Here is a 14,339-nt window from a genome sequence, read left to right on the forward strand (position 1 = left end):
ACTGACTGTAAGTGAGCAAGAGGTGTTTGGGGAGTTGAGTAAACTAGATGTAAATAAGGCTGTGGGACTTGATAATATATCACCGCGTATTCTGAAGGAATGTGCCAGAGAGTTGACACCTGCCTTGACATAATTTTTTAATACGAGTCTTGCACTTGGTCAAGTCCCTAAAGAGTGCAAGGAGGGCAAGATTGTGCCACTTCATAAAGGAGGTGATCGAACTCAAGCATCAAACTATAGGCCTATCTGTGTGTCAGGTGTTGTGGTTAAGTTGTTGGAGAAGCTTGTGAGAACTAGGATCCAGAGTTGGGTTGACAACAATGGTATAATCTTTGATGGACAGCATGGATTTGCTAAAGGCAGGTCGTGTTTTAGTAATCTACTTACTTATTACAATAAAGTGACTGCTTCCTTGGACAGAGGAGAAGGATACACAGTAATATACTTGGATTTCGCAAAAGCTTTTGATAGAGTGCCTCATGATAAGTTGACAGTCAAACTAGAGCAGATGGGGTTGGATATTAGATTAGTGCATTGGATTGGAGACTGGCTATCTGATAGGTATCAACAAGTTGTGTATGGGGGTGCAATATCCAGGAAAAGGAAAGTCACTAGTGGAGTGCCTCAGGGATCTGTTTTAGGGCCATTACTATTTAACTTGTATATTAATGATATTGGCGAAGATTTGGATGGAGATATTCAGTTGTTTGCAGATGATGCAAAGTTGGGACGAACCATAAAGAGTAGTGAAGATGTTGTGGCCTTGCAAGAAGACTTGAATAAATTGAGTGATTGGGCAAGCAAATGGGGATGTGAGTTCAATGTTGCAAAATGTAAGGTTTTAAAATTTGGAAAACAAAGATGGGATGCAGAATTTATGCTTGGTGAAAATATATTGTTGGAAGTAGAGGAAATAAGAGATCTGGGAGTGATAGTGGATAAGGATCTAAAATTTAGGGGTCACATCGCCAAAATTGTGAAGACAACACAAAGACTTCTGGGAATGATGAGGAGGACACTGACGTGTAGAAGTAGGGAGATTCTTGTTCCATTGTATAAGGCTTTGATTAGGCCACACATGGACTATTGTGCCCAGATTTGGTCACCTGGTTTTCAGAAGGATGAAGAGATGTTGGAAAGTGTCCAAAGGCGACTGACTAAGGTAGTTTCTGACCTCTGGAATGTCGAGTATGAGGAAAGATTGAAAAGATGTAATTTGCAGAGACTAGTGGAGAGAAGGAAGAGGGGAGATATGATAGAGACCTACAAGTTGGTAAGGGGTTGCTATAGGATCAATGGTGGAGAAGTTCTACAGCGAATAGTGGGAGATCAGGGGAGAACCAGAGGTCATCCCTGGAAACTGTATAAAGAGGGTGTGAGTAAGGGAGTGAGAGGCAGGTTTTTTTCGTGCAGAGTTGTGAATGATTGGAATGCCTTGCCTGAGAGTGTGGTGTCTGCAAGGAGTTTGAATGTGTTTAAGACCCGGTATGATGAGATGTGTGTGAGATAAAAGGACCTCCTAGATGAGTCTTTGACTCCATGAGGTCTTGTTTAATAATAATAATAATAATAATAATAATAATAAAGGATTAAACCAAGAATATAATTTCTTGGCATCTTTAATTTATAGTTATCCACATACTACCTTTTTTTAATGCATTTATTATTATTATTATGTGACACCTTGAAGGTGTCCAAGGACTCATTCAGGGAGGACACTATACAATTCTCCATCTCCACCACTTAATCTGCCAATTACACAGAATGCCACTGCCATCATCATCTACAAAGAAAGCCATCTACTGCCCACCACCATTAATATCCTTTGTCTGTAAATTGCATGTATTTTCATTTATATATGGATTCAGTTTGATTTTATGTTATTTTCGACCATAAGAACTATGGAAAAAATTGACATCAATTGGGTTTATATTGGTCGAAGTAATTTATTTGATACTAAGTAAAAAATACCGAACAAGTTTCACTAACTTAACTGTTTGGCTTCTTCAGGGTGAATAAAATAGATACAAAACAACTTAAACACTAAAACTGTTCATGAAGGAATAAACCGAATACAATTGTATTTTTACAAATACAGAAGAACACGTACATCACATGCATGGAGCGTGTATGATGTTAACTGTTGTTATGTAGGAACGTTCTGTAATTAGTAGCGAGATTTAACTCTGGCATGCTTGAAGATCTTATGAGGGTCTTCCAAATATCAGCCAGAATTAATCTTTGGTTTCTGTTGAGATTGCGTTTAGAACGGATTACTGTTATGGATCTTTTGTCCCATTCTATGGTATGGTTTGTCCTGAAGAAATGAAGTGCTAACCCCAAATTGTCTTCTCTGTTGTTGTTTACATCTCCTACATGTTCTTTTTTTCTGATTTCCAAACTTCTAGAGGTCTGACCAATATAGTTTAATCCGCATGAATAGGGGATGTTATAGACTGGCATATTTGAAAATGGCATGGCTGTCTTTCGGAGATCTTAAAAATTGGGATAGTCTTTAAAGGTTTAAAAGTCACTCGTATTTCATGTGGCTTGAGAAGTGTAGCAATCTTTTTGGAGACTGTCCCAGCATAAGGAATGACGATGGTGGATTTATAACGTATTTCTTCAGATTGTTGTGTGGGAGGGAGAAGGGGGAGGCACAAAAAGTATCTTTTCTGTGACCCCCCCCCCCTTCAATGACCATTTTCCAATTCTTAAGATCTCCAAAAGACAGTCATCCTTTTTTCAAATATGCCAGTCTACAACATTTCCTGTTCGTATGGCTTAAACTATATTGGTCAGACTTCTAGAAGTTTTCAAATCAGAAGAAAGGAGATGTAAACAATAATAGAGAAGACAAATCGGGGTTAGCTTTTCATTTCTCCAGGACAAACCAAATCATAGAATGGGCCAGAAACTCCATACACTAAAACTGTTCATGAATTCCTTCATGAACAATTTTAATGTTTAAGTTGTTTTGTATCTATTTTATTCACCCTGAAGAAGCCAAACAGCTAAGATGGCGAAACTTCTCAGTATTTAGAGGAAGATTTCCACTCCCAAATCATAAAAGAAGCCACCATAACAGTAATTCGTTTTAAACACAACCTCGGCAGAAACCACAGATTAATTCTGGCTGATAAATCTTTAAACACGATACAGTTAAATCTTATTGCTAATTACAGAACGTTCCTACATAACAACAATTGACATCATACATGTTCCATGCGTGTGATGTACGCGTTCTTCTGTATTTGTAAAAATACAATTGTATTCAGTTCATTCCTTCACGAACAGTTTTAGTGTTTAAATTGTTTTGCATCTATTTTATTCACCCTGAAGAAGCCAAACAGCTAAGATGGCGAAACTTCTCGGTATTTTTTACTTAATATCAAATAAATTACTTCGACCAATATAAACACAGTTGATGTCAATCTTTTCCATGGATTCAGTTTATAGTGTAGAATAATATTTGCTGTCTGTAATGTTCCTCAAATGTGTGCTACCTCATACACTGTACATACTGTATGTGTGTACAGTGCCATTATGGTTATTATTATTATTATTATTTTTTTTTTTTTTCATATCACTTAGAACAGAAATGGTGCATGCACTCTTTAGCAAACAAATATGCTTATAGAAGTAATGGCAATGAAGAGATTCTGTACAGTGAAGTTTAAAACAGATTAAAAAAAAATATATATATATATATGTATATTGGGAATTTTGTGGATGCACAAATAAAAACACTGAAAGTGCTTAGATCTAGAAGAAACTTATGATTTTTAAGTTTTTATATCATCCCCCCCCCCCTATTTTATATATATATATATCGCCTATAACATGACAGTGTTTTGTGTAGGTATGTGGGTACAAAGAAGAAAGGAATCTGTTAATGTTTCATAGCAAAGTTTCTAGAGCAAAAAACTATGCAGTCACTGGAATGCAAATAAATTACAGAGTAAAATTAATTATTTATAAACCAATGTTTCATTTGCTCAAAATAGCATTATCAGAGGTGCTTTACACACTCAGCGAAGATACCAAACAAAATGACTTGGATAACAAAGTCACATGCATATAGAGCAGTGGTCTTTGTGGTGATTTCTCTTATTAATGATGACAGGTAGATAGGATGTTGTGCCAAAATCTATGCAAGATCATACTGTCAGTTCCTGTTACGTTTGCCCAGGTTCTATAGAACTTGCACTAGTACAGAGAACAATCTCTCCAATTTAAACTGGGATTTGTGAAATAGCCTGTCTTTCTTCCATCTGATGAAGTGGTCTTTCTCCAAGATGAAGTAGATTCTTACAATGTTGTAAGAATAGTTTTTAGTTGTCTGCTCTGGATGTATTTTTTATTTTTATTTTTTTTCTGCCCAAGATACTCTGTCAGAAATACTAAGTTCCACATTGTCATGGATGCTGTAGCCTCCCAGGAAGGAAGGAGAGAGAGAGAGAGAGAGAGAGAGAGAGAGAGAGAGAGAGAGAGAGAGGATCCTGGCAATCTTAAATTTGTCTCAGAAAAATAGATACTTTATTTATAGGTTTATATATTGTTCTGTGTTTAAAAAAAAAAATCCCATGTGAAGATATAGCGGCTAATGATTTTACATCCATTACCTTAGTATCCCATAATGCAAAACATGTCCTTACATCAAATGTACAACAGATTAACTGGACTCCCTCCTGAAACAACTCTTTCAAGAAATGATATCATTGAAAGAGGTATAGAAAACCCCAAAGGTTATCCCAGGTAACAATATTGTAATGTCATAGTGTATGATGCTGAGATTAATTTGGTGTAAGTTGATCTGTAGGGGAAAAAAAACAGGTAAGGTTATGGACAGAGTTGCCAGAGGAGAGTTTATATCAATAGTGTTTGGAGGGAGAGATGATTAAAAAAATGTCTAAGGGTGGTAGAATGAAAAAGATTATCCGGTAGGTAGGTGAATGATTTGTGTTAGATCATTGCAGCAGTTCAGTGATCTATGAAGTTGGAGTATGGGATCCAGTTTGAATTATGAATGGTGAAGCCTCCAGGGAAGATTTCACTCTTTGAGTAATGAGGCTGTAGATAATCAAAGAAGTTAGCATAGTTGTCTGAATTAAATGAATGTGTAATCTTATTAAGCAAAGAGATTTGTAATAAAGGGATGATGTGGAAGGAATATTGTGTACTTAGGGATGATGTCTTATGAAAATTATAATCAGCAGACTAGAATAGTCACAACGGTTGTATGGAAAGCAAAGTCTGAGCATGAAAAGAAACTGGCTCACATGCTAAAGATAGCCCACAAAAATTCCATCAACTGAAGTCTATGACCCTTTCAGAAGTTTGTACATCTCAATCATATCACCCTTCTCTCTCCTGTTTGCTAGTGTCTAGAGTCTACAAATATTCAGTATTCTATAATCCTGATAAAATTTTAACATTCTCCTTTGCACTTTCTCCTCTGTATCAGAAGCACAATGGAAACCAGGAGACCAGACCTACACATAGTAGCTCAAGTGAAGTCTTATCAGGGCCTTGTAAAGAGGCAATAAAATTAGTTTAATCCTTTATCCAAGTGTGAGCAAACAAAGTTTGTGCCTGAAAGTGTCTTCAGGACTGGGGTAAGGTGGTACAACACCAGGGCAACTCATTGCAAAGGTGGAGCAAGCCACCAACACTCCTATCTCCGTATCTCCTATAATGCAAAACACATCTCCTTGCGGATATGTCTAATGTTATTCATTAAGGGAAGGGCCACTACCCAGACTAGTTTCGACCTTTATTGAGGTCTCTTCAGTAGGAGCCAGGCAGAAGCATTAGCAGGTCATCTCTACCTATAGGAGTTGCCAAATGGTGTGCCACCCTTTTTTAATAAATTACTCTGGATTTAGAGAAAGTTGAAAGTTTATTTTTCACTTGGTTAGAGTGAAAAATAAGCTTTCAACATCTTTCTCTAAATCCAGAATAATTTATTAAAAAAGGGTGGCACACCATTTGGCAACTCCTATAGGTAGAGATGACCTGCTAATGCTTCTGGCCTGGTATCTTCAATTGGGCCTGGCTCTCACTGAAGAGACCTCAATAAAGGTCAAAACTTGTCTGGGTAGTGGCCCTTCCCTTAATGCATAACATTAGACATATCCGCAAGGAGATGTGTTTTGCATTATAGTAGATGCTGAGATAGGAGTGTTGGTATCTTGCTCCACCTTTGCAACCAGTTGTCCTGGTGTTGTACCACTCTACCCCAGTCCTGAAGATACTTTCAGGCGCAAACTTTGTTTGCTCACACTTGGATAAAGGATTAAACTAATTTTATTATACTCTAACCAAGTGAAAAATAAACTTTCAACATGTAAAGAGGCAAAGTGACATCCTTATCTTTACATGTTAAATTCATTTCAACATTGCGATTATCTGTTCAGTTGTATTTGCAATCTTTGCTACGTGGACCCCAAACTTCAACTTTCTATCTACTAACACTCCAAGATTCCTAGCCTGATCAATTTCTTCTAGCATAATCCCATCAATATAATACAACATCATCAAATTCCTGACATTTATCCTCAAGTGGGTGTACAGGATATTATTACTATTATTCAACACCTCCAGGGAGTCCAAAGCCTCATCAAGGGAGGGCACCTCCTCTATAACTCTGTCAATCTTCCTACTACAACAAACCACAACTACACCAACACCATCTACCGCCCACCACCATCACTAGTATTTTCAAAGACAATCACAAACATCCATGCCGACGACAGGATTCGAACCCGCAGCCTTTTGGCTGGAGAGCTATCTACAATTTTCCTCCAAATCAATCTATTACCTGTCAAAGCTTCAATATTGTCAGATCTTATATTTCTGTCTTCTAAGGCACTTTTTATCATATCAGTTCAGTTATATCTTGGTCTTCCTCTGGGTCTTTTTCCTGCCAACCTGGCAGAGAACACCTGTTTTGTTATTCTTTCCTCTCCCTTCTGTTTAAGTGACCATACCACCTGAGATTAGCTCTGCTGACACATTCCTGGATGCTAACAATGTCAAGTTCTTTCCTAATATCCTCCTTTTTAATATGATACTGCCATTGATGCCATCTGTTCATGCCCCTAATCTTTCTCAGAACTTTCATATCTGCAGTCTCTAGTCTTTGGTCAAGTGTTTTACTTCTAAACCAGCTCTCAGATCCATATGTTGAACACTGTCTTGTATACATCTAATTTAGTGTTTTCACTAATTTCACTCTTATTCCATATAAATTTATTGTTGACATCCTACCATACCAGCTTTGTTGATCCTGTTGTCTATTTCCATATTTAATTTACCATCTTCACTAAAAATTGTGCCTAAATAGTTGAAATGTTTTACTTGTTCTATGGGTTCTCCATTCACAATGCAGTTGATATTTTCATTGTATTTGCCTTGTTATTGCTGACCCTCATACCATATCTATTACAACACTTATTCAATTTAGTTAGGGAATCTTGCAGACTTGTAGCAGATTTATTTAGAAGTATAACATAATCTGCATAAAGCAAAGAGCTGACATTATTATCTCCAATTTTGATATCAGATTTAATACCATTTTCCTTTATAATGTGATCCATATAGATAATGAATAACAGAGGGGATAGTGTACATCCTTGTAAACCATCTTCCTGTACTTTAATTCTAGCTGATGACTTACAACTCAAATGAAGACTAAGTATTATAAATTTAGTTTAATCCTTTATCCAAGTGTAAGCAAGCAGAGTTTGCGCCTGAAGTATCTTCAAGACTGAGGCAACTCGTGGTAAAGGTCGACTAAGCTCTCATCACTTGTCTTACTATCTTTACCTTTATCATGAGTTGCCGCAGTCCTGAAGATACTTAAGGAACAAACTTTGTTTGCTTACACTTGCATAAAGGATTAAACTAAATTTATTATAGTCTAACACCAAGTGGAAAAAAATTTCCACGATCTTTCTCTAATTCAGAGTAAATTAATAATAAGGTGGTACACCTTTTGGCAACTCGTATAGGGAAATATGACTTCTCCATTACTTCCACCTTAGTATCACCACCTCTAGGTCTGGCTCCCACTGATGAGACCCCAATAAAGGTCAAAACCAGTTGGAAGCTTGGCTGATGAATGGCAATGCTGTAGCCCATGAAGTTTTAATTGAGGCTTAGCTGTTGCTGTCACCCAGGTCCTGGGGGGGGGTAATGAATGGCAATGCTGTAGCCCATGAAGTTAACTGAGGCATGGCTATTGTTGTTATCCCTCAGATCACATATGAGCAAATCAGCAGGTCTCTTTGGTGGTGGGGTGAGCCTGCCACAGGATAGAGCCAATGCTGAGAGTTATTCTCAGTGGCAGGGTGAGCCTGCTACTGAGGGGAACAACACTGAATTTTTGGAGTTTGGCCTGTATTTACAACTCAAACAAAGACTAAGTATTATAAATTTAGTTTAATTCTTTAGCTAAGTGTAAGCAAACAAAGTTTGCTCTTGAAGTATCTTCAGGACTGACGGGTCGTGGGGTCAAAACCAGTCTGGGCAGTGGCCCTTCCCTTAATGCATAGCATTATACATATCTGCAAGGAGATGTGCTTTGCGTTATGGGAGATACTAAGACAAGTGATGAGAGCTTAGTCCACCTTTCCCACAAGTTGTCTCAGTCCTGAAGATACTTCAGGCGCAAACTTTGTTTGCTTACACTTGGATAAAGGATTAAACTAAATTTATTATTTATATTACCAAGTGGGCAAAAACTCCCAAAGACTAAGTATTGTTTGATATAATGCTCCACTGACACCATACAACTGTAGCATTTTGAATAGCTTCTCTCTTGGCATCTTGTCATATGCTTTTACCAGATCTACAAAACTTAAACACAGATCGCTGTTATATTCTCATGATTTCTCAAATATTTGTCGTAAAGTGAAAATCTAGACAGCCTCTATTTGGCCTGAATCCTGCTTGTTCTTCACCAAGCTTCTCTTCCACAATCCTTCTCAACCGTTTCTCAAGTAATGAGTTTTACTGGCATCTTACCAGGAACACTCAGTAGAGAAATACCTCTGTAATTCTCACATTCATTTTTATTTCCCTTTTTATATATGGGTACTATGAGGAACTCTACTCCAATCATCTGGAATTCATCTCTGTATCCAGGCCCTCTGAACTATGCAGTGCAGCCACTGTAAGACTTTTATACTACCATATTTCAGCATTTCTGGTCGAATATCATCTACTCCTGCTGCCTTTCCACATTTCAAGCCTTTGATGGCTTTTTCTACTTCAAGTATGGATATGTATTCCTGATGAGTGTTTTTTACCACTGTGCTATCATTGCTTGTTTCATTTAGCAATTTTTCGAAGTAATTACTCCATACTTCAAGGATATCTTTTTCTCCTGTTTTCATGTAACCTTTATCATCTCTAACTCCTTTTACAGCACTCTTTCCTCCATTTCTAAGCTTCTTCAACAACCTCCAGAATATTTTACCACCTTCTTGATATTTATTTTCTATGTTCTTGTCAAAGTCTTGCCATGACTTTTGTTTAGCTAGTTTTACACAGTGTTTAGCTTTCTTACATTTGTCTCTGTATTCTCTAAGAGCACAAGCTGACTTATTTGCCAGGAACTTTTGACATGCTTTCTTCTCTTTCTTCACTGCCTCTTTAACTTCCTGTGTCCACCATGGAGTTCTGATTTTTCTATCCTTGCAAACAACCTCACCACTTGCCTCTCTGGCTGAATCAATCAGGGTTTTCTTCAAGGCTTGCCACTGAATCTGCACGGTTTGGTTCCTGTTCTCAAACTCTTTCATTTTTTCTTGAATAATGGTTGTATATTTCAGTCTACAGTTTACATCTGAGAGCTGCTCAACTTTTATTCGCTTTAAAACTTTCTTGCATGTTCTTCTTACATGAGATTGAATTTTCAATATGAAATTCAATTTTATGCTGCTCAAGACTAAATGGTGATCACTTCCAATTTCAAATCCTCTGTATACTCTGGTGTCCTGCACCAGGGAGAAAATATCACTATCAACAATAACATAATCAATGAGACTTTCTTATTCCTTGCATCTTCTCTCCATGTGAATTTGTGCACAGTTTTATGTTGAAACATGATGTTCTTGCTTTTAGAAATTATGGACTTTACAACCATGTTATAAATAACTCTTTTAATATCCCGACATTTCAATCTTCATATTAAGATCATAATCTGGAGCATATACATATATACAGGACAAGCTAAGTTACATTACATACATTACATAAGGTAGAGAAACTTTGTTTCTCTACCTTACTGTATGTAATGTAACTTAGCTTGTCCTGTATATTTGTATATGCTCCAGATTATGATCTTAATATGAAGATTGAAATGTCGGGATATTAAAAGAGTTATTTATAACAAGAGTTATTTATTTATAATATTTATTTATATAAAGAGTAATTTTAGAAATTATGGTTGTAAAGTCCATAATTTCTAAAATGAAACATGGTGTTAGTAATAATCAGTCCATGTCCTGAGCAGAAATCCAACAAGTATTTGCCATTATTATTAGCTTTGCTCTTTTCTCCAAATATTTCTCAAAATATTTTTGTATACATGACAATCATTTCCTACTCTGCTATTTAGGTCCCCAACAAGGAGCAACTTTTCATTTTTCATTGTGTCGGTTGCTTTCTCTAAAGCCTCTAAAAATTTCTCCATTTCTATCTTAGCAGAACCTTCTGTGGCACCATAGGCACATATAAATCTCATTGTCCAATTCCTCATTCTGATATTTGCCCATATCACTGTGCTTGAAATTGCTGCCATTCAAGAAGACAACATTGGATATCTAATCATCACAAAGTGCATGCCTTTACGTTTACTGACATTGAACTGACATCTATTTTCTCATGCCCCACAATTTCAGCCTATTCAAATCATTCTGCAAGTAGTGCATATCAGCAGTATTCCTGATTACCATACTTATCTTTGCATTATCAGCAAATAGCTGTATGTCACTTGCTGCTTCATCTTCCCAGTATGATTAATGTACAGATTGAATAACAGTGAACCAAACACTGATCCTTGTGGTACACCACTGGTTACCTTAAATCTTACAGACTCACATCCCCCTTCACCACTTTTTGATATCTGTCAGTCAGCCGTCCTCTTATCCATGCTAATATTCTATAATCCAAACCCATATTTTCCAATTTATGACAGTCCACCATGTATTCTGTCAAAAGCCTTAGCAAAATCCAAAAGTATCTTGTTGTATTGATTCCCCTTATCTAGTTCAATGATAACATTATTATAGAATGTAAGCAAGTTGCTAAAACATGACCTTCCCTTAGTAAGCCCATGTTGTTCATTGCAAAGTAGAGATTCACTGTCAAACCATCTCTGAATGTGAGCCTTAACCAATTATTCCAAAATCTTCACTACCACCCCTGAGATACCAATTTGTCAGTAGTTAGATACATCAGTGTTTGCACCACCCTTGTGCAACAGAATTACCATACATTCTTTCCATTCCTACAGAATCTTTCCTGTTCTGACGGGCAAATTATATAGCCTAGTCAGAGGAATAGCCAGTTCAGCTGAACAGTCTTTTAGCACACGTGCTGATATCTCATTGGTTGGTTCCTATTGCTGATAGCTTTTAACCAAATGGGCACTCATTAGTTGAACAACCTCTTCTACATCTGTTACCCTCATGCCATCTGCATTTAGAAGAGTTATTCTTTCATATTCATTCTTTCTTTTACGTGCAGCATATTGATAGAATTTGCAGGTTGTCTTTAGCACATAGAGCCAGTTTCTTTTCATACTCAGACTTTGCTTTCTGTACAACAGTAGTGACTGTTCTTATATGCCTGCTGCTTATAATTTTCATAGGACATCATCCTTTTTCACATGGCATTCCTTTCACATCATCCTTTTCTTCCTCTTGCTTAATAAGATTACACATCCATTGACTCCCACCCTGTTTATTCTTCAAACTTTCAGGACACGTTCAGATATTGCATCATTTAAGTATTTTTTAAATGCCTCCCATGCATTGTCGATATTCTTCCCATCCATCAACCGATACCATCCCAAAACTCGGCATACTTCTTTGTTGGTCATAATTTGCTGCTTTGCAGTTTAGCATGTAACCTTTTCTGAATGGAACATTCATAAACTTAGTCAGTTCTCAAGTGAGTACTGCATGATCACTGTCACCAACTGGAGGCAGAATAGTTACATCTTTAACTGAATATGAACAAGATGAACAAGAACTTGATTATGAACAAGATGGTGCTTGTTCACACCTTAGCACTTATGTTTTATTGACAGTTGATTTCATACTTGTGTGTCACTCTTTTGAAAAGCTCCAAGTTCAAATTCAGCATTCAATTGAATCATTGATAGATGCACTACAAAAATATGGTTAATAACATGATATATTATTACACTAATAAAGTAGATGATACTGTACACTTACATAAGAAACATTAAAGCTACTTTTAACAGTGTCTATAGTGTAATGTTGTTATTATTTTTATTATTGTTATAATACAGGTTAGAAGACTCATCATGGGAAATCCATTATTCACACAATATCTACCATACCTTTCCTTGAACTCATTCACTGATGAAACACAACCTTTCTGGAAACTCTTACACAACTTTCACTGGTGACCTTTAGTTCTCTTCTGTCTTTCCATATACTGAAAAAAAGTCTTCGTTGTTAATCCTATAAAATCCCTTCAATAATTTAAATCCTTCTATTATGTCTCCTCTTTTTTGCCTAACAGCTCATTTTTGAAGTCCACAGACCATCAATCTATTTTCATAGGGAGCATTTCATAGACCTGCCACAATCTTTGTCCCTCACCTCTGAATCCTCTCCACAACTTCATTCCCATAGAATCCGGTAGTCTAGATCTGTGTGCATTGATCAGATCCAGAAATCTTGAAACTCGTGTCCCCTCCTCCATTACATGTTGCCTCAGGTAATTACCTCACAGCAGCTGTGTAAATTCAATTTCCTTCTCTGCCTGTGTGTTAACTACACCAGTTTCTTCTGTGAAGTTATTTTTCTATTCACATGTGCTATGGTAAATAGAGCGTTCTACTAATGGTAGATTATTTTCACAAAGCTGGTTCTCTTCTCTACCTTTGCAGAGAAGAGAAGAGAATCAGCTCCTTAGCACACTTTCACTCTCTCTACCCATCAGAATGTTTATAAAAACTTTTGTGTTTGTTATAATTTTTCAGATCTCACAATCTTGAAAATTATTTTCTATGTAGTATATAGTAATCTTGACTGTTGCATATTTATTGTATCCTGGTTTGAATTATAATACAGCCATTCTGTTTATGTGAATAATCAAATAAATGCTTAGAAATGCTCCATATTCACCACTTTTTTATTATTATAACATTAATGTCATTTTTTTCTCATGAGCACGCAATGTAATGGTGAAATGGGAGGAGCTTACTATATGGATACATAATTTAAACATTCATAGGCTCAAGCCAATTTGTAATATATATTTTAAATTATTTATGCAGTATTTATATATATTATGTACACATATAATATGTAACATGTTTTTCTTTGTTTTAAAGCCTCTCATTCTTATTGGACCTATGATGGATCTTTGACCACACCTCCTTGTAATGAAACTGTAACATGGATAGTATTCCAACAGCCAGTACAAATCTCAGAAGAACAGGTGAGATATAACAGCATGCACATAAACAAAAGAGGCTTCACTGTATTTTCTACTAACATTTATTCAGACGTAATTTAAAGTATTATTTCACTTAGAGATAATTTGGAAAAAAATCATATTAAAATAGGCTGATTAAAAAAAAAAAAAAACTCTTACAAACTTTTCTGTTTGATATATATGTACAGCATATGGCATTTGTTGTCTTTCAAGAGTTTTTGGAGGGAATTATACAAACATATATGGTCTGTACAAGAATGGTATCTGGATAGGATGCACTTTTTGATGTCAACTGATGCTTGTTTGGAAATTGCTGCATATTTACATCTGCTGTAGTAAGTGAATAAAACTCTGTCTGAAGGTATAGAACAGTATATTTGTATTAAAATTTGTTTTTTACCTTCTATCCACCAAAGTCTGGAATCTGCATGCCCTCAATCTATCTTCATGATCAACATTGTACAGTCCTGATAACATTTTTGTTATCCATCTCTGAACACTCTCCAAAGTTACTTCATCTCCTTCATATCCTGGTTACCATATCTGAGCACAGAAATCCAGATACAGTCTAATCAAAGCTTCATTTAAGGTAACCAGCACACTTTTATCTCTCTCTCACTCTCACTCTCTCTCTC

At 36.3% G+C, this 14,339-nt stretch overlaps 1 protein-coding gene across 1 annotated transcript in view; it reads left to right on the forward strand.

Moving 5' to 3' along the window:
* LOC150103516 (carbonic anhydrase 7-like) overlaps positions 1–14,339 on the forward strand; it is a 124,401-nt gene that overhangs the window by 102,337 nt on the left and 7,725 nt on the right. Inside the window, exon 6 of the mRNA XM_090398239.1 lies at positions 13,601–13,707. Within this exon, the coding sequence (XP_090254365.1) occupies positions 13,601–13,707 (107 nt within the window). The remainder of the gene's footprint in view (positions 1–13,600; positions 13,708–14,339) is intronic.

The sequence above is a fragment of the Typopeltis vanoorti genome, chromosome 9 (genome assembly GCF_054136105.1).
Source record: "Typopeltis vanoorti isolate ZY-2024b chromosome 9, IOZ_Tvanoo_1.0, whole genome shotgun sequence".
NCBI classification, from domain to species: Eukaryota; Metazoa; Arthropoda; class Arachnida; order Uropygi; family Thelyphonidae; genus Typopeltis; species Typopeltis vanoorti.